Raw genomic sequence first — 23,830 nt, 5'->3', positions numbered from 1 at the left:
CACACAAAGCCCAGGAGATAAGACAAGCTTTAGAAGAGACAACTGAATTTTGCTTCTGTTGCAAGATCCACCCTTCATATCAGCTCTAAATTTCTGGTTGGATGCCTCGAGCACAGGGAACGCCCCCAAACCCCTCTGCTCCCCACACTTACCTTCCTCCCCACGTACACAGGGATGCCAATGACCATGGCAGGAATGGCAATGCCAGCAATGAGGGAAATGCCCACAGGAGCCCCGATCAACGTGCCCAGCTGCCAGAGAATCTTCTTTTTACGACTCCATGGCTTTTTGCCCCAGAATGTACAGCCAGAGGGGCTTCGTGGGAGGGGGAAAAAATGACATTAACACCACAGCAATTCCTAAATGTTCCCAAGAACCCCAAGTTCAACTTCCACATAAATAAAACCCAAAATTTAGGAAGTAGGTAGACAACACAAAAGAGGTTTCTCTCTTCCCCCTATCAAGATTAATTTTTCATCAAGGTGATGATCAATCACATTACCAGGTCTGTGTTTAACATCCAGTAGACCAAGAGCTCTCAAAAGAATAGTATCAGGAGCTTTTTTGTTTTGGTGTGGAAGAGCATGCCACCGTAAAGTGGGAACCTCTGAGATCATCAAGTCCAACCCTTGATCCAACCCCGCTGTGGTTCCCAGCCCATGGCACTGATGCCACATCCAGTCTTATCTTAAAAACCTCCAGGGATGGAGAATCCACCACTTCCCTGGGCAGCCCATTCCAATGGCTGAGCACCCTCTCTGGAAAGAAATTCCTCCTAATATCTAACCTAAACCTCCCCTGGCACAGCTTAAGACTGAGCCTTCTTGTCTTGCTGATCACTGCCTGGGAAAAGAGACCAACCCCCCCCTGGCTCCCCCCTCCTCTCAGGGAGTTGCAGAGAGTGAGGAGGTCTCCCCTGAGCCTCCTCTTCTCCAGGCTGAACAGCCCCAGCTCCCTCAGCCTCTCCTCATAGGACTTGTGCTCCAGTCCCTTCCCCAGCCTTGTTGCTCTTCTCTGGACCTGCTCCAGCCCCTCAATGTCCTTCCTGAACTGAGGGGCCCAGAACTGGACACAGCACTCCAGGGGTGGCCTCACCAGTGCTGAGTCCAGGGGAAGAATCACTTCCTTGGACCTGTTGGCCACACTGTTCCTGACACAGGCCAGGATGCTATTGGCCTTCTTGGCCACCTGGGCACACTGCTGGCTCATGTTCAGCTTCCTGTCAATCCAAACTCCCAGCTCCCTCTCTCCCTGGCTGCTCTCCAGCCACTCTGTCCCAGCCTGTAGCGCTGCACGGGGTACAGGCTGGGGAACCCCGGTGTGCTGCTCCCTCCTCCTCACCTGAGGTAATGCAGATCCGAGATCTCCTTCATGCAGAGCCAGCAGAACTCGCAGCCACACACGGCACACGTCATGTGGTTGCAGCTCCCGTCGTTCATCTTGATGATGTAGGCGCTGCAGCGCGGGCACGGCTTGATGTCGTCGGCTGCGGGGAGGAAGCACGGGATGGAGTTGGAACCTCTGCTGTGAGCATGAGGGAATCCACGAGGGGAATCTTGGCACGGGATGGAACCCCCTGTTTCCTGTGCGCGCAGAACACCTTTGCTGGCCACAGGGGTGCTGTGTCTTTAGTTTATCTTCGGAGCGAGATGATAACATTGATGAGAGACCCCACCAGAGCCCGGGCAGCCGGGACTGAGAGCAACAGCTACTTTAAAAACTTATTCTAACCTTGAACAGAATGTACTCCAGGACATGCTTAAGTGCTGGGAACAAGTCATACCTGCCCTGTGCTAGCCAGGGCAACAGCATAAGAACAAGCCACGATTGAATTGCTCCACTGAGGTGATTCATGGGCCAAGAACAACAGAACAACTGGGAGAACAGGCATTGGAAAAATACCAAACCCGGCCTTCTAGGGCAGCCAAAAGGGAACTGGGGTCTGCAGCAGAGGCTGCCCAGGCCCCAGCTTGCTGCTGGCAGAGTGGGATAAGGGTCTTTCATCTCTTCCTTAATTCAGGAGTCATCTGATCGTGGTTATGCAATGGCTGTGCTGTGGTTCAGGGCTTTGTTGGCCCCTGCAAGGCTCAGCAAGATGAAATCCAGCTGCTGAAACCAGCTCACACCTTATTAATCACCACACTGGATCCAGCAGAACAGGGTGAGGAAAAACCACTGTCTCAAAAACCTCCCTTTCCGTGGCTAAGTGCCCTTCCTGGCAGGGATCTCTTTAACAGGGTGAAAAATCTCAGAAACTGGTTTGGTTTTGGTTTTTTTTTTACTGGCTGGTTTGTACCAGAGACTGTGGGAGTCTCTACTGTCCATTATCAGGGCTCTCTAACTGGGACATGTTGAACCTCAACATACCACTAAGCCACCTCTGAACCACCCACGACAGCTCCATGCTAAGTGAATTAACATTTAAACTCCTGACATAGAAGGAAAACCAGGGTGTTTTGTTTGGGGGCAGGGCAGGGCTTTACAAAATGGCCTCACTGCCCCCTTCCAGAGTCAATACAGTTATTTTTAAGGAACACAAACTCAGCAGACACAGCAGCTCCTACCAGGCAGTGTAGGAGTCTGTGGGTTGGCATTTTTTTTGGTACCTGACATTACTAACACCTAACAGTGCACAGAGCAAGGCTCCCCACACTCAGCTGGGCCTGAATGCTGCTCTTCATGACCACAGCAGGCAAATTTGAAGCTGCAAGGGTAAAAAGTGACTACTTGTTCAGGGTTTAGATCAGCAAAAAGCAAGAACATCCAAGATCAAAAGAGCCACAAGCAGAGCTGGGGTGGATGAGGGGAGCTGCTGTCACACAGAAGGACCCAAAGCACATCATCACCTACTGATCTGTTCAGCGCTCTTGGAGGAGCCCAGACATGTCCTAACACACAGGAGAAGGGGAAATGAGTCTGAGTTTCACAGCTGCTCTCACAGTGGCAGCTGTAGACCCTCAGCTGTGCCATGCAGGGCACTAACACCCCACTGCTTGGAGGGGAGGGGGGTTTACACAGAGGTGGCTCTTCCTCAGCTTCACACACGCAGCTGCAGCACTGAGTAACCAAAAAAAACAAAAAAATCAGTGGTGTGATTCTTGGGGCTGTCCTGTGCAGGGCAAGGAGTTGGGATTCAATGACCTTAGTGGGTCCCTCCCAGCTGAGGATACTCTACGGAAAACACGTGAATCCATACCCGGCCCGGATTCCTGTCCGTAGCTGAGGCCCGACGTGTGCTTGGTCCGTACCCGCAGGGTCTGTGCCCGCTGCTGGCGGGCCATGTCGCAGGTTTGGTTGGGGTGCCATATCTGTTTGCAGTGGTAGCAGAACTCTGTCTGGCAGCCGTCCCTCTCGCAGGTCAGCTTGGGGCAGCTGGCACAGCCGTAGGCAATAACCGCGTAACTGCAGGGGGAACACGCCGGGGGCATTAGTGAAAGGCAAAGTTATCAAGCCAGAGCCCAGTGATCCTTTAATTCAGGGTGCCCAGGCTGTGGCTGCCTGAGCTGCTCTGCTCAGAGCAGCTGGTTGAAGAGCTGCTGCCAAGACAGGCGTGCCTGGTACCCCCGGAGCCCGCGGCAGGTCACCCAGAGCCCCCAGTCCGCCCACCCCACCTCTCCCACCTCATTTCTGATCACTGGTACAGCAGCCTCCACGCCAGACACATTCCTGCTCTCTCCAGCCCTGTGGCTTGCACTGCAGGGCCTGAAATTAAGCAGTGCTAATTGGGTTACTCGGGGCAGAGGCCTTTCACACAGCCAGCCTGTGACACGGAGTTCTCTCCTCAGTAACTGCTGGCAGTTCCCACGGGCAATTCACACAGACAAGATCTGTGCACGGTGTGCCCAGCTAACTCCTTGCTCCTTCTGCCAACTCAGGCTCCTAGGACAGGCTCAGGCTGCTCTTTCCAGGCACACCCCCCCCCCCCCCCCAGTTCCTTAGGACAGGTATATGGGTGGATGCTCTGTGGTCTGGAGGAGTCTAGGAAAGCTGAGGTTATCCTGGGCACTTCTATTAACTGAATGATTCTAAAAAACTGCAATAACAGGGGATTCCATGTGTAGCTATGCCAAGAAGCAAGCTCCTGTTGATCTCCACAGAACTTTCTTTTCCAGAGAGTGCTGAAGAACAACACCCTGCCTCTGGAATAAGCCAAAATTTGAGTAAAACCAACCGAGAGTGCAAGACAGAGAGGCCAGGTTCAACCAGCTCACTTCTGATAGTAGTGTGACACTTCCAGGAGGAAGTGTCCTGTGTACACAAAAGTCTAAGCAGCATCAGCAAGCACTGCTAGAGAAATCTGACTAACACAGTCACTGAGGATGAGGCTGTTTCCATTGGCAGGGGCTGACATGAGCAATTCCAGAAGTGCCTTCCCAGCTCTGCGACACCCTTATGGCAAAAGGGTATTTTTGTTGCTCGTCCTCAGTATTTTTGTTGGTGGTCAGAGGGAATAATTCCTACTTAAGGCTTTATATTTAGAGCTCGTGTAGCTCAAGTCGTATTGCCTCTTCTCGGAGGCAGCGGCGTGAGAACCGCTGAATGTGTCATACCACAATGATTCACATTCCGTGGGAGTTTGAGCAACTTCATCCTGCCAGGCTACGACAGAATCGCCAAAGAAACAACATCTCGGGGCCAGGAGGCACGACTGCAGGGCCTACGTGTGCAGCAACACACCTGCACCTGAGCCCAGTGCTGGAGGAGAGACAGGAAAACCTCATCCCTGGAAGTGGCCAGGGCTTGGAGCAACCTGGTCTAGTGCAAGGTGTCCCTGTCCATGGCATGGGGTGGGATAAGATGATCTTTAAGGTCCCTTTCAACCCAAACTATTCTGTATTGCCCAGGGGTTTGGGAGGGACAAACTCAACCCCTATGCATCTTGTCTAAGGAGTATCCCACTGAACATCCTCACCCTGCCACTATGCTACAGCCAAAGATCTTGGCAAAACAAAAAGGAAAAGCTTCATCTACCCAGCTGTGTTGTGACACTGCTATTTCAAACCATAACTAGGCTAGGAGAGCTCAGTGTAATATATTAAGCAACCCCATACCCCAAATTAACTCCTCACTCAAAACGCTGGGGTTTTTTAAACACTCGAGAAATTAAAATCATCATCATTTATATTTTATTGCTAGAGCTGAAATGACAAATATCATGAACGAGCCCACAGCTGCGGGGAGACAAGCTACACAACTGTCTGTTGGGAAAAGAAATAACACAGCTCCAAGTCAAGGTCAACTAGAAAGTGGGTTTTGAAGGGCTATGCCTGGGAATAGTTATGGCACTGGATGGCCAGTGCACTCCCCTCTTCCCCTGACCTCTGACACATTGCTGACTTAAACAGCCATTTCCAGGCTCAATCCCAGCAGATGAGAAGAGAAACTGAGTTTTCCCCACAGAGTGTCTCCCTGAGACCCCAGGAATCACACAGCTCTGCTTCCAGCCCACGCCTTGGACGGCCACGAGTTGCCTCCCTCCCTCCTCCTGCTCATTCACAGAGCTCAGCCTACACAGCTCCGTTCCTCTAAAGGTCCTGTTATTCTCCCAAGCTTTTGGGAAGGATGCAGTGTGACAAACACTAGACAGCGATACCACCTGACTGTAGCAAGGGGAAAAACCGAAGCCGCAAAACACAGAAAATGATTTGTTTTGCGATTGATGGCGCATCAATTGACCGGAGTTTCCATGGCAACATGCACCGGTGTTGTGTTGGTCCTCCTCCTCCTCCCCTTCCCGCAGCACAGCCAGGCTCTTGCATTTAAAGAGGAATTCAAAGAAAAGACTGTGGCGTGTGAGGAAGGCGCTGGACGCTGCGTGTCACACGCCCAGGGTCGTGTCTGCCATGGCCCCGCAGCCTCCTGATGCCACCACCTTGGTGGGGGTGACACCCAGGGCCAAGCATGGCCATACCCCAGCCCTACACACCTTGGCAGGGGTGACACCCAGTGCCAGCCACGGCCGTGCCCCCAGCCCTACGCTCCCGCTCTGGCTCTGTACTCCAGCACTACTACAGCGGGGAAAGCCCACTGTAAATAATTCATACCCTGATTTTACATAAGCACAGCCACACAAGCTCTGCTGGGAAGAATGAATAGGGTGATTAATTCTTCTCCCCGCCGGAGGGCTGATTCCAACAGCCTTTGTGTGAGCGCCACAGACACACCAGCAGTGCTGGTCCACGAGGCTGCCTGGTCTCCAACAGCCCCAGGGTCGCTTCTTGCTGCTCTGGGCAGCTGGGAGGAGGATGCTGTGCGTGTCACCTGGCTCACCCTGCTCACTGACTAACCAGGGAGGAGGCTTTTGCTCGCAGAAAGAGCCGCCTGTGACACCAGCCTGCCCAAAACCCCTCAAAGCAACGGCTGGGTTGCTGTGACAGAGGCAACGCCCTCCGGGCCGTGCTGGAGCTGGCTCCTTCCACCCAGCCAGCCTGGGTGACGTCGGCTGTTTGTACACCTTATCCTGAGCACAGATAATATCACAGCAGTCAAGGAGCTGAGATTCGGCGAGCAGGAACCGGATTTTCTCTAGCTGGTTAACAGCAGGGGCATTCCCTCTGTGGCAGCACAACCAGCTCTTGTCTCTCTGATCTTATCCCCAGTGCTGGTGAAATATCAAGATCTCACACTCGATTTGGCTCCAGAAAGGAGCAAAGCTGTTGTCTGCCTTTAATTTCACCCTTTGAAGGAACAAGCCCTTATACAGGATGCTCAGAGGCCGTGAAATGGGTAACCTGAGCCAGGTTCACTGATTTGCATAGGATGCCTATTACAATGCTTTGATTAAATCTTCACAACCCTCCCACCACCTTTTCCATTCTGACTACTAGGTCAGACTTTCCTTTCATGTCCTCGCTACTCAGAATTGCCATCCAGGCTGAATTCTAGCTAAACTTCACAGCACTTCTCTTAAGTTTCCCAAACAAAGCCCTTTTCCAGGCAGCTTTGGCTTACGCTCAAACAGAAACCAACAGAGTTCGTTGGAAGGAAAATGGAAGAGAAAATGAAAGCAACACACTCATAACTACACAGTCATCACAGTTGGCTGGGCTGACTTCTGGACAGACAGACATTTCCTCACTTAGGCAACGGATAGTGAGTCAACATCACTCCTCTTTGCCATGTATTCAACGTCCTCACTGGGAAATAGTGACTATTTACAGTTCCTTCTTCCCCACCGTGAGGGTTGCAGCGTGTCCCCATGCACTGTCCCCATGGCTCACAGCGAAACACACAGCTGGGAAACTCCACGCTTCCCATTTGTGCAGAAAAAAAGGCTTCTGTTAAATTAGGGAAACGATGGCTCAGCTAAAACCCCCTTCAAATCCTGTCACTCATGCCCGATCTGCCTGTATTTCCACAATCCCCAAGGTCAAATCCCGGTGCCCTAGAGAGGTAACAGGGATAGATGGAGTGTCATTTTGGTACCCAAGGCCTATCAACTGTCCTGAACAGACTGCTGACAAGCAAAGAACGTCTGCACTGAGGGCTCTTTGTGGGACTCAGTAGAACAGAAGTGTGTACGGGCAGCAGCACCCCACTGGGGCTGATCCTCCCTTTGCTGTCCTGGGAGCCAGGTGGGGACAGGCAGCATTTCAGCAGGACAGCAGGTCCCAGGGCCATCCCATCTGGGATGCCATGCCCGGGACTTGCTGGAGAAAGGCAGCATCTCGCTGGGGCAGTGGGATCACCCAGCTGTCCCAGGATGTGTTGGGGACAGGCAGCACCCCTCCAGGGCGGGGGGTCTCCTTTCCCCAAGATGTCCCAGTATGGATGGATGGGGCACCACCCTACGGGACAGCAGATCCTCCCATCCCCACGCTCTACCAGGATGGACAGGACAACACCCTACAGGGACAGTGGGTCCTCAGTCTGTCCCAGGACAGAGGAAGCAGCATCCTACGGGGACAGCAGATCCCTCCTCCCCACGCTGTCCCAGGGCAGAGGGATGGGGCAGCATCCTACTGGCACCGCAGGTCCCCCCTCCCCAAGCTGTCCCAGCACGGAGGGGCAGCACCCACCCCACCGCCATCCGCGTGCCCCCCGCACTCACCCGCAGTCGGGGGCCGGGCACCAGCGGCAGTCGGGGTCGGCGGCGAGGCATCGGCGCAGCATGAACTCCTCGTACTTGGCGACGAGGTGCGGGGAGTCGTGCAGGAGGCGGCGGATGTCGGCGGGGTTGAGGCGCTCGCTGCACTCGGGGCAGCAGATGTTGACGCGGGACTCGGTGATCTCGATGCGCAGGTACTGCCGCAGGCAGGCCCCGCACGACCGGTGCGGGCACGACAGCAGGCGCGGGGCGTTCTCCGCCGGCTGCCGCACCAGGCACAGCGGGCACTCCAGCTCCTCCTCGCCCTCCGGGACCACCGGCGCCTCCTCGGGGGGCGGCGGCGGCGGCGGCGGCGGCGGCGGGGCCGGCGGGGCGGCGGGGGCCGGCGGAGGGGCGGCGGGGGGCGGCTCGGCCTTGGCGCGGCGGCGGCCGCCCGCGGCAGAGGCGGCGGCGGCGGAGAAGACGCTCTGGAAGGAGAGGCGGCGGCGGCGGCCGGGCTTGGGGCACTTGGCGGCGGCCGAGTGGATGGAGGAGGAGCGCGGCGATTCGGAGTCCCGCTCGGAGCCCATGGCGGCGGCGGCGGTGATGGTGGTGATCACTCAGAGGGGTCCGGGGTGGCGGCTGCAGGTCGGTCCCGAGGCTCCGAGCGCCGCGTCCCGCCGGGCGCTGCCTCGGCCGCGCTGTAACGAGAGCGGCGCCGGGGCCGGGTGAGCGCGGCCCGGCCCCGCCCCGCCTTGTCCCGCCCCGCGCCGGGCGCGGCCGCCGCCACCGCCATTTCGGTTGTGGGCAGCGCCCCCGGGCAGCCCCGGAGGGACCGTGCCTGTTCCTGTCCCCGTCCCTGTGCCTGTGCCCGTCCCTGTACCTGTGCCCGTCCCTGTGCCTGTGCCCGTCCCGCCGCTGCGGTGCCATGAGTGGCTCTGAAGCGTCTCAGCGGGGTAGAGCTGATCGCCCGCTCTGCTCTTCGGCCCCCCTCAGCGCCCCCGGCCCCCCTTAGTGCCATTGCTCCCCTCAGCACGCGACTCCCCTCAGCAGCCCGGTTCCCCTCAGGTCCCCATCTCGCCTCAACACCCCATGTTCCTTCAGCTCCCCATGTCCCTTCAGCTCCCCATGTCTCCTCAGCTCCCTATCTCTCCTCAACACTCCATCTCCCTTCAGCTCCCCATGTCCCTTCAGCTCCCTATCTCCCTTCAGCTCCCCATCTGCCTTTAACACCATGGCTCCGCTCAGGGCCCCTATCTCCCCTCAGTGCCAGTGCTCCTCTCAGCACCCGACTTTCCTCGGCAACTCAGTTCCCCTCAGCACCCCCAGCTCCCCTCCAAACCTCATCTCCCTTCAGTTCCCCATCTCCCCTCAGTGCTTCTGACTCCCCTCAGCACCCCATCTCCCCTCAGCGCTCTGGCTCCTTCTCAACACCCGGCCCCCCTCAGTCCCTGGCTCCCCTTACTCTTGAAAGTACACAAAAATGTGTATTCCACATTTCGCAACACCCTCAGCGTTTCCCTCAGTGTCCCATCTCCAGTTTGGACAACACCCTCAGGCACATGGTGGGATTCCTGTAGGGTCAGGAGTTGGACTCGATGATCCTGATGGGTCCCTTCCAACTCAGGATATTCTATGATTCTATGACTCTCCCTTCAGCTCCCCATCTCCCCTCACCACCATGGCCCCCCCTCAACCCCTTGCTCCCCTCAAAATCCTTCCCTTAGCACTGCCATGGCTGCAGCGCTTGCCCAGAGCATCTCTGCCCACCCCAGGGTGGCCATTCCAGCCTTCTGGTCTCATCTAGGGCCTGGCTGGGTTGTGCAGAAAAAAAGGTTTCTGTTAAAAATCCCTGGGGCAGTTTGCTTTTTAACATGTGTCTTGTTGGAGACAGGGATCTATAACGTCAGGAGCCCCCTCTAAATCCATTCGCCCCACTGGAGCACCTTGTCCCTCGCTGTGTGTCCCTCCTTCATAACGTCTGTGAAGATCATGTGGAGATTTACTCACCCGGGGAACTCCTCCCCGAGGAGTGCTGGGTTCAGAGGCACTGAAACTACAACCCACATTCCTACTGCAGTCATGCAGAAAGTTAAAAGCCTCCGCTTCCTTGCAGGGTTCCCCCGTGCCCACGGGGGTCTGCCAGCCTCGACTCCCATCCAAAGGCTGAGGAGCTAACGGGAAGGACACTGCTTATTATGCAGGGGAGGCGAAGCAGAAAGATCTGCTGTGTCTACGAGGAGCCTGTTAAATCAGCACAGAAGGGGCTGCCTTCCCTTAGACTGTCAGCTCTGGCTGGACAGACTGTGGTTATTCATGTGACAAGTATGGCTCCATCACTGTCTCTCCCAGCTATCGCTGTTCCCGAAATCATTTCTCTCAGGAAAGCCTGTTTGCATTGTTATTACCAGGATCCTTCCCGGCTGCCGAGAGCCCTTGTTGGTGCCTCTGACATGGGAGCAAGGAACCAAACCCGGGCTGACAGTTGGAAGCACCTGGATTTCAGTGCTCGTGCTGCCTGATTGCTGTAGGCAAAGACCCTGTGTCTGTCTGCACAGCAGGGGTAATGTTGACACTTCCCTGTCTGGCACAGAGGGAGTAAATCACCTGCATAAGAGCACAAATGAAGCTTCCTCCTCACCTAAATACCCTACAGCATTCATGCTTTTCCCTGTGCTTTTCCACATTAATTCTGTGCCTGCCATACACCCTCACTTACTGCTTATCCCAAGATGTCTGCTGCACCCAAGTCCTTCCCCGGAGATGACATTCCCCAGACATTTGTCAGCTCATCTGCTGTGCTCCGGCATTCCTGCCACAGCACACGTGGCTTTGGACCAGCTGGAAGTTTTGGGCCACACTTAGGATTGGCCTCAAAGTGGTAAATTCCTGCCTGGGATCAAAAACCCTGTTAATTAGCAAGGTAATTTGGCAAGGGAGCCAAACAGCTCTGCTCCAAGAGAATCTGGGATGCTACAAGGGCGTCTGTGGAGTACATTGTCCCTGAGTGGTGAGTTGCTGAGCTCTGGTCCCTGGCAGGTCGTGGGCAGGCATGAAGATGCTTTAGCATCTCCCTGACACTTGTTTTGTGGAGCTCCCAGAGGGAAAGGACCCTCTCCCCATTTCACTGTTGGGAAAGCAGGGCCAGAGGAGGAAAGGAGAGGTGTTATATTGGTGTAAAACAAGATTATATTGAAATTAACTGCTCCTGTCTGAGGCAAGCTGGGTATGAGGCATTTTTAAGGGCTGTTGCTGCCCATCTGTAGCAGAAACTGTCTCGCTTTGATGATTTCACTAGAAAAATCACACTCTTGACCGAAATAGAGAAACCTGAACAAGACTTGTGTGTGGGACGGATCTCCCAGACAGCGCTCTGCCAGCTCAGCCCTACGTCCTCTGCAGCGCAAGAGCACAGACTGTAACTAATTGTGGGAAGGTTTCAGCTCAAAAGCTAATGTGAGACAGGCCTGAATTACCAGTAGTGCAGACACAGAGAGACAGAGAGCAAAACCATCTGGAGTTCCTGGGAAAAGCATCGGCTTTGCAACGTGCTGATGGGGCAGAAATGACTCTTCATTGCCTTATATGAGGAAAATCATGATACAAACAGGGCTGGGGGAGGCCAGGGTAAATCCAAGTGACTTCAGAGCCATCTTCCCTCCTCCCAAGCTGCTCAGACCTCTTGCCAGTCTTTATATGTTTGAGGGAATTCAGTGCTTTTATGGAGCTCAGAGACACAGAATTCCAACTGTCCGGACCCCGCCGTGGTCCAGACATACCAGCTATTTAAAAATAAGTTCTCCGTGGCCAAGGTGTTTCTCCGTGGCGAGTTTTGATAACCCTTGCCAAGAGCAGAGGCTCCTGCTCAGCAAGTTCCTGACTAGCAGTTTGAACCCGGTAGTTTGTTTTGATTCAAACTGGGGGGGGAAAAAAACCAACAACCCAGCCAGGAACTGGGGCTGGGAAGCCAGGAAGGAGAGGGCAGGGAAACGAGCTGCCAGGGAGGAGAGGAAAGAGGCTGATTGGAAAGTCGCCGGATTGGGAGTGAGATCAGATCAGCCCCTCCCCGGGGCTGCAAGGAAACAGTCACCAGTCTGACTGTTTAACGCAGGGATATTTGAAAAGATAAACCAAAAACAAACAAAAGAAAAAAAAAATAGGAAGAGGGGAATTCAAATGCTGCAGCGAATCATTCCACAAATCCCAGCTCCAACAGGCAAATTTGCTTCTGCTTATGCTGGCAGAAAGCTGGAAGACTGCTGACTTCCGACCCTGCTGCTTAAATCAGGGCAGGATTTGGCACAGACGACTTTTAAAGCTGCCTTAAAATGCCATATCTCCCAGGAAGGCTTCCAGGGAAAAGGCTTTCTCCAGGCACCGGTTGGAGCCACCCCACACTGCCCAGTGCCGTTCCCAGCCTGGATGGAGCCACTGGGGGAGGCTGAGCTGGGCTGAACCTGCTTTTGGGAGGCACAGGGCCTCTTTCCAGAGAAACACCGTGGCCACCCACACCCCAAAACCCCCCTGCAAAGCAAGTGACAGCTCTGCCGCTGTCGAGGAGGAAGAGTCTCTGGTGATGTAATGAAAATTCCCCTCGGTAATTCAGAGAGTGAAAGCAGAGGGTGCCTGCTGGGAAGGGATTGTGAAACTCAGACCGGGAGTATTTGCATGGAGGAACTGGGGGCGTGCCTGGCCGGGAATATGGCTGTGGTGGGACACTGGCAGGAGGCCCCAGATAAAATAGAAACTCCAGCTCCTACCACATCCCCTTTGCCCACCCCCTGCCTTTCCTGATTACTCGACTATCACAGGTGTGGTAAATACCTGTTGCTCTGATCCCTGGCCTGCAGGACACAGAGGAGTGTTGAAACAGCTATTTCAAGGCACACAAAGATTCAATCTGCCTGAAACCTCCGGGTCATTCAGGCACAGACCTGTGAAACCCTCCCCAGCACAGACTGTTTTCTCTAGAATTCTGTGGGTCTCCTCGGGGTTTCTTCCACTTTTCACAGACAGGGATGGGAGGGGTTACTCACGGGGCACAGGCTGTGTTGTAAAGGAGATAGAGTTTAGAGGAAATCCAGCTCGTGTCGCTGCTCTCTGAAATAGCCACAGACACGAGGAAATGAGGGAAGGAGGGGAACAGCTTTACAGCAGGAATTCTTCCTTGTTTTCGGACAGGGGCACTCGGGAATGACTCAGCTCTGGTTTCTCTGGGCAGGCTGAGACCTTTGGCCCTGCTAGGGTGGGACAACCAGGGTTGTTAAGGGATGCAGGCACATCAGGATTCCCCAGTGCCAAAATGCAGATGGCAGTTTCAAGGGTCTCTCTGCTGAGAACCCACCACAATGCACAGCCAGGTACATGCTGTGACACCTGAGAGGTGCTGTACTCACAGCATTTAGGGGAGGGTGACAGGGACAGACAGATCCAAGTAGCACAGAGGTATTTTAAACCTCTCAGAGGTGCAGGGCAGGGTCTCTTCCCAGCTTCCTGCCCTGAAGAGTCATGCCAGAAGCATGTGGCCTTCTTTACTCCTCTTTTTGGGGTCCCAGCTCTGCTGTGTGCGGAGCGGGGATGTCAGTCTTGCTGTGTCCAAGGGATTCAGCAAAGGTTAACCCTGAAAGCGTTGAGCTCTGTGGCGAGGGACGCTGTGCATTCACAGGGAGCAGCTGTGGATGCACGAACTGGAGCTCATTGGGGTCATTTTCTGCCAGGGCCCCAGGGAAGCACTGTGTTGTAATGACATGCACTGGGATCGTTTGTCAGATGGAGATGTCATTAATGGCCCTCATGGCTCTCCAGGGAGGACACCAGTGGCTGGGGAGGGCTCTCCCAGTGCGCACATTGCTGGGTCTATCTGGTTAGTCCATGTTCTGTTTGCTTCTCATGGTCCCCTGAGATGTGTTCAGAGAAGGAAGAGATGATTCTCCTTGACTCCCCTTTTCTCTGCTGGACATAACAAAGACTGATATTCTTTTAAATGGAGAGGAAAAGGCAGGAGATGGGAGCCTTGGGATCAGAAATGCGAGGCTCTTCCAAGAGGATTCTCTCTGGTTTAGTCTGTGGTTACACCTCCCCTCCCCTCCATCTCCCCATCCCACTCTGCTCCCTCCTAACACCCACACGCACAGCAATCTTCCACTCCCTGCTGTGACTTTCTGGGGAAGATGCTGTCATGTGAAATCCTGGGAGAGAGTTAGCACATGGAGCTCTCTGAGAGCATCGTCCCTTGCAGAACAGGCCTGCAGACGGAGGAACGCTGCGCTCCCCGTCCTCGAAATCCTGAGCGCTCTCATGGAGGGGGGAGCGGGGAATCATCTTGTAAGCTTGGGAGCCGCCTACACACATGGCAAGGCTTGTCAGCGGCTGATAGAAGAGGTGGGAGGTGGGGAGATTTTGAGGGGGAAGAATGTGGAGCCTCTCATGCCTACACAGCTCCCCATCCTGTCTCCTCCAGGGCTCCAGCAGCCAGGACGGTCATGGGCCTGACCCCATCAGTGACACACATGCACTGAGAAGAGACCCCAATTAGGGACTCAGATAACTACTGTCTGCTTCAGCAATGACGTAAAGGTGTAGGAAGCATTAAGCAATTACTTATAATAGTAATAATCTGACATGCTTTTTCCCTCTACAAAAGAAGCATTTCCTTTTGTAATGAAAGCACAGGCTGTTCTGAGTTCTTTGTCCACCTGCGCACTCGCAGCTTTGGGGATGGAAGGGACAATGATCCCCACTCTCGAGTCACTCTTACCAGTGACCTGCTATCCTTAATGACGGGGGATTTATAACTGAGAAGGTTTAGCACAGTGGGGTGCTGCCATGAGAAAAGGGCTGGGCTGGTCCCTACGGTACCAGGGAGCAGCCAGACTCCCTCCTCACCAGAGTTGTTAAACAGACAATTATGTGTTTGGTGTTGGCATAAACACAGGCTAATTAGTCACTGGAGGAAACCCCAGTGCCTGTGATGGCTGGCTGTGGGAGAAGGTGGTGGTGGCAAACACCTGTGGCAGCAGAAGGTACCTGCCTGTCCTGGGCACACTGTGATGGGTGGTGGTGGCCAAGCACACAGGAGGGAGCCAGGTGCCACCAGCAAGAGGAGATGGCATGGCAGGGCAGGAATCCAGCACTGGCTCTGGAGTATCTCCCTGATGGCAGCTGTTTTTCGGGGTGCTCAGCATCTTGCAGGACATGAGCAAACCTGGCCACGGCAGAGGCAGCAAGAAGTGAAGTGAAATCTTCAGGAGGACCATTCATGGAGGGCTAAGGAAGAGTTTGTTCTGCCCTTCAGAAAGCAGATGCAGAAGCCAGAGCTCTGCAAGGAGAACAGAGTGAGGCACTGGCCTGATTTCCAGGAAAGGAGAACAGTGTGTCACAGAGAAGGCATTGAAAAGACCTGAGGCTTCTGCCTCAGCTTTCTGACTTACTCCTGCAGATACGTGGGTGTTTGGGAGTTCAAAAGGCTGGACTGGAGGCTGTCCTGCAGCTGGCAGAGGACAGGAAGTTGTGGGCTTCTCCAGAGCTGCTGGAGCACAGACCACAGTGTTCCTGTCTCTGCTGGAGATCCCTGCTCGGCTCAGCATCTCTCCCTACAGCGCTGGCCTTTGTGGCAGGAGTGTGGGAATCTGAGCTGGACGGGAAGACTCAGTACAAGGCACTAGGCACAACTGCCCAGACTCCCCAAAAGACGCTGGCAGCCCTTCAGCAGCATCTCAAAACCTCACAGGATCTCTGACATCCTCTCCAGCCGCTTCATCCCACAGCACAGGTAGGGCTGGGCACACCACACGTTTCCTCCAGCCGACCCACCCATTTCCTATTTTCTGCAGACATGACAACTAGTGAGTTAATCCTGCAGGCCATAAACTAAGCTGTATTAGCAGACACCATCTGTCCTTTTTCATTTGCTGATGCACGACCTATTTTGCTGTGTAGTGGAGCAGGCGCTGCAGTTTCGGGGCTTGCATGTTGCAGTGTCCCTGTTGCCAGGGTATAATCCACTGCTCGCAGTGACCTGCTAAGGGGAGAAAGCTCCAGTGAACTGAGCACCAGTGGGACCTGCTGTCGTGGGCAGGTGGTGGCTGAAGCCTGTCCCTGTGGCTGCTTGGCCTCAGAGGAGGTTTGAGCTTCAATCCCACAAAGCACCAGTTGGCACCTGGGAAGGGAAAGGTCTCAGCAGAACTTCCAACGACAAGAGCACGACTGCCCTCAGGAGGGTCTTGCCTTACCAGAAGCTCCATCAGCAATGGCCACCACTGTGAAATAACACCCTCTTGGAGCCACCACTCAACTTGCAAAAGCCCTGGGGCTGGGGACACAGAAAGCAAAATAAAAGTGAAAGGGACTGTTCACTTTGGCAGGGGAAGAGACACATCCACACTCCCTCACTTGCCAGGAGGTCAGGGAGAGACCTGAATTGTTCAGGTCTCTTCAGGATCATCTGTGAGAACAGGGGCCCTGCTGTCTCCTCCTGAGGACACACACGTGGTACTTCTTTCCCTGAGGAACAACCCTTCACTTTGTCTCAGAGGCAAAGTTTCCAAAACACGACAACCTCGGCACCTCCAGAAGTGCTGTAACACAGAGATCATTCTCGTACCAAAATGGGGTTCGTGGGAACAGGCTGTGTGGTGAGCTGAGCACTCCAGCCACACTGCTCTGGCCTGGGGTAATTCCCGTGTGTTACAGAACTGAGCAATGGCAGTCACACCAGGACAGGGAAAGAGAGGAGGAGAATTCTTTCTTTATCCCTCTGAGGGGATCTGGTCATGTCTTGGAGCAGTCTGGTGACCCTTGCCTGGGTACAGAAGTACAGACATTGTGAAAGGTCATAAAACCATCAGGATTTTTCCAAGCCAGTTATCATTATGTGACTTAACCAAGTCTTGAGGCAATTCCAAAGGTTAGTGCCTCGCTGCAAAAAGCCTCCTGAATTTACCAGCTTTTAATTTAACTCGGCATGGGTGGCAGAATTTTCCCTTGAATTCTGAAACAAAGAACCAGGAAATTCTGTTGTTTGCTGCAAGGAATCAGGGAGGGAGCTGAGCACAGGGACTGGGTAACAACACACTCATCTGTTACTCAGGCTGCACTGGGTGGTCCCTGCTCGCTGACCTCTGCCTGGGCTCCCAAAATCAGCCGGGGAATTTTCAGCTTCCTGTCTCACTGCACAAAAGCGGAAGAGAGAGTGGAAGGGATTATTCAGACTGACCTTGGCCTTAGCCAGACCACTTCTTTCTGAGTTAGCTCAGTTGCAGCATTTGGGCTTTCTGAGGAACTCTCAAGTTGCTGGGTAGGATGTGGCCCAAATGCACCCACTTCTGTGCTGTCAGTGTCCTCTGAGTAGCCACTGCTGGCTGGAGTCATTCCCTTTTCCTGCTAGTCCTGCTCTTTTCTCTTAGAAAGTGGCTTAAGCTCTGAACCTTGGGGTTTCCTACCCTGCTGCAGCTGAAATCAGTGGTTACTCCTGCACATTCTCACCGCCTACAGAGATGGTTGACCCCTCTGTTAAGCTCTGTGCCCACAGCTTCCAGGAGCAACAAGCCCTGCTGTCTCCTTCCTGCCTCCACTGAGCTTTGCCCAGTGTTCCCTCTTTGTGGACACTCACTTGGCCTCTGTGTCAGATGTGACAAGATATAATGACTTTTCACAACTTGCCCTGATGTTCCTACTGCTCTCCTGCAAGGCATAATCTGCATCCTGCACTGGGAAGGGGACAGCTGGTGACAGGATCTCTGTGCTAGGAGCAGACTGACAGTTTGGGGTGTAAATCCCCACAGCAGGAGTGGTCCCAGCGCTTCTTCTTTCTTTCTTTGTGCTTTGGGAAGAGAACAGACTCAAGAATTATACTGATCTAAGTCCAAGAACAAACATTCCTCCTTCACAGGCCACAGCCTCTCCTGTGTCATGTGAGGAAGAGAAGCAGGGGAGGGCAGTGCTTTGCCAAGACTAGAATGTACCCAAATCTGTGAATACTGTCAGGAGCTGGGAAGAGGAAGAAAGAGCCCAAGTGGTCAGCCCTGGAAAGGGCAGTTCCTGCTGAGAACTGGCTGGGGAACATTCCCATTTTCCTAACCAGCAACAGCTGTCAAAAGGGGAAAGAAGAGTGATTGTGGACCCTGCCAGCAGCACCTCTCATCTGCAGCTGGGACGGGAGAGCAGACAGCTCCCAGCACAGCCCTCTGGCCCCGCAGCAAGGAAAACGTGTGTCATTTTCCAGAGGGCTGAGCCAGCACTAACCAGGTGGGAAATTTTGAACATGTGCTTGATCAGGGTTCCCTTGTCTCAGCTGAGATCTTTCCCCAGCCCGACCCTTGGCTGCTGATTCAGTCCAGGGTTGCTCCCCCCCTTGCTCTGCTCTCTCTGCAGCAGAACAAGGTGGGCAAAGGGAGAGGGGAGCTGTAGTTTGGTGTGTCCTCCGTTCCCAGGCCGTCATGAAAAGGCAAATGGGTTTTGTTCTGCTGGGGTTTGCTGCTGACCCACTCCTTCCTTCCCCCAGCCTGATGTCATGACCACAAACCCATTCTCTCTGACTTCTCTTCAAGCAGAGCCCACCTTTACCACAGCCAGGAAATTCCTCTTCTCCCTCCCTCCTCTCTCTCACCCTTTCACCACCATGAGAAACCCTCTTCCCTCTCTGAGGCTTGTCATATGTGGGTTGCCTTAGCCAGTGTTTGAGCAAATTACCCCCTGTGCTGCCTGAGGCTGGGCTGTGCACAGCAGAAAATTGAGTAGGAGGTTTCTGGGGCGATCACTGTGCACTGAGACCTCAAATGCTTCTCTGAAATCAGGCCCTGCTGCTGCTCCAGAGCATCCTTCCAACAGAGAGGCAGAAGCTATGACCGCCTCTCATCTGTCCAGCCTGGCCATCTCTGATCCAGGCTGCCATCCCAGTTCCCCCAAGCACCAGGAAAATCCAGTGCCTGACTCTGAAACAGCAGTAGCTGCCAAGAACCTTCCAGCTGCCTCTGAGTTCCAGGATCCCTCCCCATCTCAGCCCTGCAGTCTCTCAGGGGGAACTTGTCAGCAAAACCAGCCCTATTTAACCAAAGCAGAGGCAGCCTGGCTCTACACGGCCTCCCTCTGCCTTTCCCTGTTCCCTTGGCATCATTAATTCTTGGGGAAAAGCCTCTCGGGGCAGCGCCGACTCCTGCACGTCCCCCCTACGTGCAGCTCAGCCGCAGCAGCATGCTGGGGTTCATGTAGCTCCGGGTCCTGCTCCAGCTATTCCCGCCCACTTTCCATGGATCCCCTGCAGGATTCACAGCCCAGCACCCAGGGGTGCTGCCTGTCCCCAAGACCAGTGCTCTCAGCATGGGATGAGCAGCAAAACTGCAGCTGGAAAAGCTGGCAGTGGACATGGAGCAGAGCCCTGTCCCCGGGCTGAGGACCAAGAATGCCTCTTTCCCATCAGACACGCCAAGGCTTTGAGCTCTGCCAAACCCCAGTGTTTGTTCCTGCGTTTGGCAAGCGAGGGATGGCAACAAAAGCATGTGCGAGGCAGAAGGAGTTCAGTGAAGGAGGGAAGTGGGTTTCTCTTGGGTCTCGGTGACCTTTTCTGGTTTGGAAAGAACAGAGATGTGCAGAGATGCTCACAATGCACAGCAAGGCGGTTTCCACTGCCCCAGCAGCAGAACAAACCCCGTGGCCTCCTTCAGTCATAGGAAACTGGAGCCCAGAGCCACAGCCCAGCCTTTGGCTGCTGGGATGGAACCACTGGAAATCCAGCTCCAGGGAGTCGGTGCCTTTGCCTGTTTGCAAGGAAAATTTATGTGCAGCCATGGAGCCTTTCTATGGGCACCTTGTCTTCCAGCCCTGTTCTCTGGGATACAGCTCCTGCTGCGTGATGGGAACAGTTTTTCTTCATCTGGCAGTGGCTGAGCCAAGTTCTCTTGGAGCCCATGGACTGGGAGTTATATCAGCAATGCCCTTGGCCACGAGGATCCCATTGACTCTCCTCACCTCCCTCCTTAGGGAAACAGGCACAGAGAAGGAGCTGTTGGAGCAGAGCCAAGAGAAGGGCTGAGACTGAATAGTCCAATAAATCCAGCAATTTCTCCATGTGCTTCCAGCCCTTCTTGCTTAACCTCAGAGAGGAAAAGTGATGCTGGCAGAAGGAAAGAAAAGGAGTGGGGCTCTGTGCAGGTAGGTCAGGAATGCACCTAAATCCTCCCAGAGCTGAGAGCCAGGGGCAGGTTTATAGCAAAGATAGAAGAGCTGATTTGGAAAGCTGATTTGGCCAAAGGGATAATGTTTCTGTTGGGAACCAGAGAGCTATTGATTACTCAAGTAACCTCAGCTATTAAACAAACAGCTACCTCAGCAGAGAGAAATTTCAGCCTGGGTTTAGGGAGAGGATCAAGGGGACTCCAGGGCGGCCCAAGAGGAAGTTGGAATGTGTGTTCCCACTCTCCTTGACTCACTGGTGCCCCACCTGCTCCCACTGGTACCAGATAAGGAGTGAAAACAAACACAAGGTAGGCGCCTGTGAGTGTCCCTGCCACGGGAAAGGGAAAACATTCACTGCAGCGGAGTCATGGCCAAGATGGACTATGGAATAGGAAGGATTAAAATGTCTCACAGCACCTGGCTCAGCTCCCAGGGCCTTCTCTGGACACTGGCACATGGGCAGCTCCTCCCAGCGCTCCAGGTCTCTGCAGAGGCTCAAAGCTCCAAAGCTCTTTTCCCAGGAGGGAGCACAAGTTCCCATTTCTTGTATGTCATTATTATTGTGTGTCTGGCAGTGACAGCCTGTGATAGGGACCGAATGCACAGGTAACAGCACGGCTGTGCAACGGGGTCACATGAAGGCACTGGGAGCATGTCAGAGCCTCAGCTGCTGCAGCTGATGTGCAGATGCCAGACTATGTAATATTCACATGATCATCCCTTTTGCAGTGTAGGCAAGTGTGGGGAAAAGCAAGGAGAGCCAGCTGAGCCGCGGAGAAAGTCAAGGACTGGGAGGGTTGACTTGGACTTCCTGCTTGTGGGAGGTTCTGGTGCCATTCCCCCATTAAATTTTGAATAACCTTGAAAAAAAAATCAAGTTGAAACACGACTTTGAGAGCAGTCCCGCTGCCGGTCGTGCAGAACCGCAACCTCGGGGACTGAAACTGCAGCCCAGCAGCGCTGACTCCTCCCTGCACCCTCCCCAACCTGGCCCTGGGAGCCTGGCTCCAGGTCCTGGGAGCCTGGTTCCAGCGAGGTCCCGCTCGGAATGCCGGGGCCCGTCCCGGGCTGGCTCCCTCCCAGCACAGCTGCCCATGTGGTGCTGAGGGCTGGCACAGAGCTGCTGACGGGTCCTCTCCTCCCTGCCTGCCCATGCCAGAGGCACAGAACACAGCTGGCCACGCGGCCCTGGGGGTGACAGCACTGCCTGGCACCCTCCACGCGTGGGGCTCCGACCCCTTGCTCCCACAGAAGCCCCTCAGAGCAGCACAAGCTGCTGCTGTTTCCAGTTTCCGTGTCACAAGCAGCACTGTGGCCACCTGAGCCACTCCCAAGTGCTCCCTCGTAGACCCAGCACCTGTGCCTTCCTGGGCAAGGATCGTGCATCACACGGCAGTTGCTTCCCTAATTACAGCTCGTTACTGCAACTGTGCTCTCTCACATACTCTCCAGCACTCCTGGCTGCATTTCTCCATGGCCCCACCGCTGCCCCCAGCCCTTCAAATGACTCCAAAAATGTGTTATTTCAACAGACTTGTTGGCACATGAGCAGTGGCCTCTCCCTGTTCTTGGATTTCAAACAGGGTTTCTACTTTGTGCCTCTTCCATCTCCACCCCAGTTTCTGACACCCACAGGGGTTACCAACACTGGGCTTTTGACCCTAAATGTACTTTCCTCAGTCAGATACACACCAAGGATCCTAACAGGCCAAAAAATCAGGTTAGCACAGATGAGTGGGTGCCAACAAACTCACTTTCTAGTTTGCTAGTGCTGCGTGTGGGCGTAGAGTCCCTACATCGCGTGGAATCGGAGCTGTGAACCCACCAGTTTTTCAAGCATTAAGGAACTCTTGGATTAGGAAGAAAGATGAAATCCCCCCCCCCGGGGAGGGGGGTAGGCACTGCTGAGCTGCTGCAGGGCACAGAGGTGACCGTCACCCTTGCTCCCTCCGCAAGCAGATCGGATCCCGTTATGCAACCGCTGTGCTAAAAGGCAACACGATGCCCAGAGAGGTCTCAAGGACTTCATTATTTTGCCTTCCAGGTCTGCAGATCCCCAGGATCCACATCCAGAGAGCTCCTGGCAGTGGTCATGCCCCTGGCTGCCTTCCCCAGAACTCTTGCTTGCTGCACAGGAAGGGTAAGTGCTGAGGCTGCTGGAGATGTGCAGCATCTCCATGTGCAGAGTTTAGGATTCCCACCCCAGCCGTGCTTCTGGGATCAGTCCCAGTGCTCCAGCTCTGCTTACAGCCTCCTCTAAGATAGATGTAGCTCAAGGGACAAGGTCTCCAAACTTCTGATTTATTTCATCAATGATTTGTGCTCTAATCCCTAGGGAGAACTCTGCTTCCCTTTCCTAGAGAGGGACCAGGGCTGCTCCCCAGTCCCTTCAGCCTGTTCTGGAGGCACAGGTACTCCTGGCTCTTCCCAGCACGGTGCCAGTGACACACATACTGGTATCCTGGGGGGGAAGCATTTGCACCAGTTTCTGCACCAGCCAGCCAGGCTCTGACCTGGTCTCGCTGTCCAAGAGCCAAGCCCTGCTGTGCCAGGCTGTTCGGGCATTGTATAACGTTCCTGCTTCCCAGGAGCCATCCCGCAGCACATCACCCAGCACTCGTGGAGCCCACCCTGACCCGCTGCCCCCGAGCATCTCTTACCTGTCCCCGGAGCCCACTCCCTGTGCAGCGCTCTCCCCTCCGCAGTCTCCCCGCTCTCCCTCTCCCACTCCCCTTCCCTCTGCACCACCTCCCTGCGTGATGTCAGCGCAGCCCGGCCCCCGCAGCCTCCCCAGCGCACCCATCGCATCCCACTGCTGCTTTTCCTGCCCAGCGGTTGCCACAGCGACAGGAGGGGAATCCCATCCTCCGGTCCTCCACCTCCCAGGGCCTCGCTTGGTATCACCCACTGCAGCTCTTCCTAAAGAGACCGCGGGAAGGGCAGGGGGACAGCAGCAGGGAATGGCCAGTGATGGCCTTGGCGACTCGATATGCCTGGAAGGAAAGGGGGAGCCGGGGCAGACACGGGAAGCAGGCTCAGAACACACAGGCTCTCACCTTATCCACAGTTCCACCCGTGCCCCCTGAGCTCTTCCCACCTTTCCACCCCCTCCCTTCACTGCTCCCAGCCAGTTCTTTGTTCCTCAGCCCCATGTGCTCGCTGGTTCGGGGCTGTGCCAAGTGCACCGTGGTGGCACAAACTCCCCCCGGACCAGGATCTGTGCTACTCGCCCGCGGCAGAAATCTCTGCAGTGACTCCTCCTCACTCCCAGGTCAAGGTCAGAGATCAGGTAACGATCAGAAACCTAAGACCAGCTCCAAGCCAGACCATCAGGAGTCGGTGGGCTCATTACCACTAACCACAAACCCACAGTGAAAGGTTTTCCTGCAATCCCTGTCGCCGAAGGTTTCGTTGGGAAGGGAGAAGGGCAGATACATTTTTAGGTCTGCAGCACATTTTTAATGGAAAGAGATGGCCCAGGGCTTTCATCCCTCCCCCCATCCAAGATGCTGTTTCTTTTCAGCAGAAATATTGCTGCATTAGAGAACAGGTCACTTCCTCTATCAGTGAGAATTCAGTGTCCTATTTGATGCTGGTCCTTGTGCTATAAATAGGAATTTTCCCCTTTTATAG

General features: G+C 54.6%; 1 protein-coding gene across 1 annotated transcript; it reads right to left on the bottom strand.

Annotated features, from left to right (window-relative positions):
* Nucleotides 1-6: 6 nt before the first annotated feature.
* On the bottom strand, nucleotides 7-22,912 carry RNF19B (ring finger protein 19B). Its single transcript, XM_039381283.1, has 5 exons — nucleotides 22,858-22,912; nucleotides 8,051-8,727; nucleotides 3,197-3,402; nucleotides 1,342-1,486; nucleotides 7-315 (listed from the first exon to the last, which is right to left on the bottom strand). The coding sequence occupies exons 2-5, from the start codon at nucleotides 8,614-8,616 to the stop codon at nucleotides 75-77; spliced, it is 1,158 nt and encodes a 385-aa protein (XP_039237217.1). The 5' UTR covers nucleotides 8,617-8,727; nucleotides 22,858-22,912; the 3' UTR covers nucleotides 7-74.
* Between the last annotated feature and the right edge of the window lie 918 nt (nucleotides 22,913-23,830).

This window comes from Pipra filicauda, unplaced genomic scaffold (genome assembly GCF_003945595.2).
Source record: "Pipra filicauda isolate LSUMZ 115617 unplaced genomic scaffold, ASM394559v2 scaffold219_size1829416_pilon, whole genome shotgun sequence".
Classification (NCBI taxonomy): Eukaryota; Metazoa; Chordata; class Aves; order Passeriformes; family Pipridae; genus Pipra; species Pipra filicauda.
The sequence above is the reverse complement of the archived record's forward strand: the minus strand, read 5'-3'. Positions and strand labels throughout refer to the sequence as shown.

Coding starts and splice junctions, on each gene's coding strand:
- RNF19B (XM_039381283.1), bottom strand. CDS start 8,616: ATGGGCTCCGAGCGGGACTCCGAATCGCCGCGCTCCTCCTCCATCCAC. Junction 3,403..8,050: donor TGCCCGGCCCCCGACTGCGG/GTGAGTGCGGGG, acceptor TTCCCCCTGCAG/TTACGCGGTTATTGCCTACG. Junction 1,487..3,196: donor CGGACAGGAATCCGGGCCGG/GTATGGATTCAC, acceptor TCCTCCCCGCAG/CCGACGACATCAAGCCGTGC.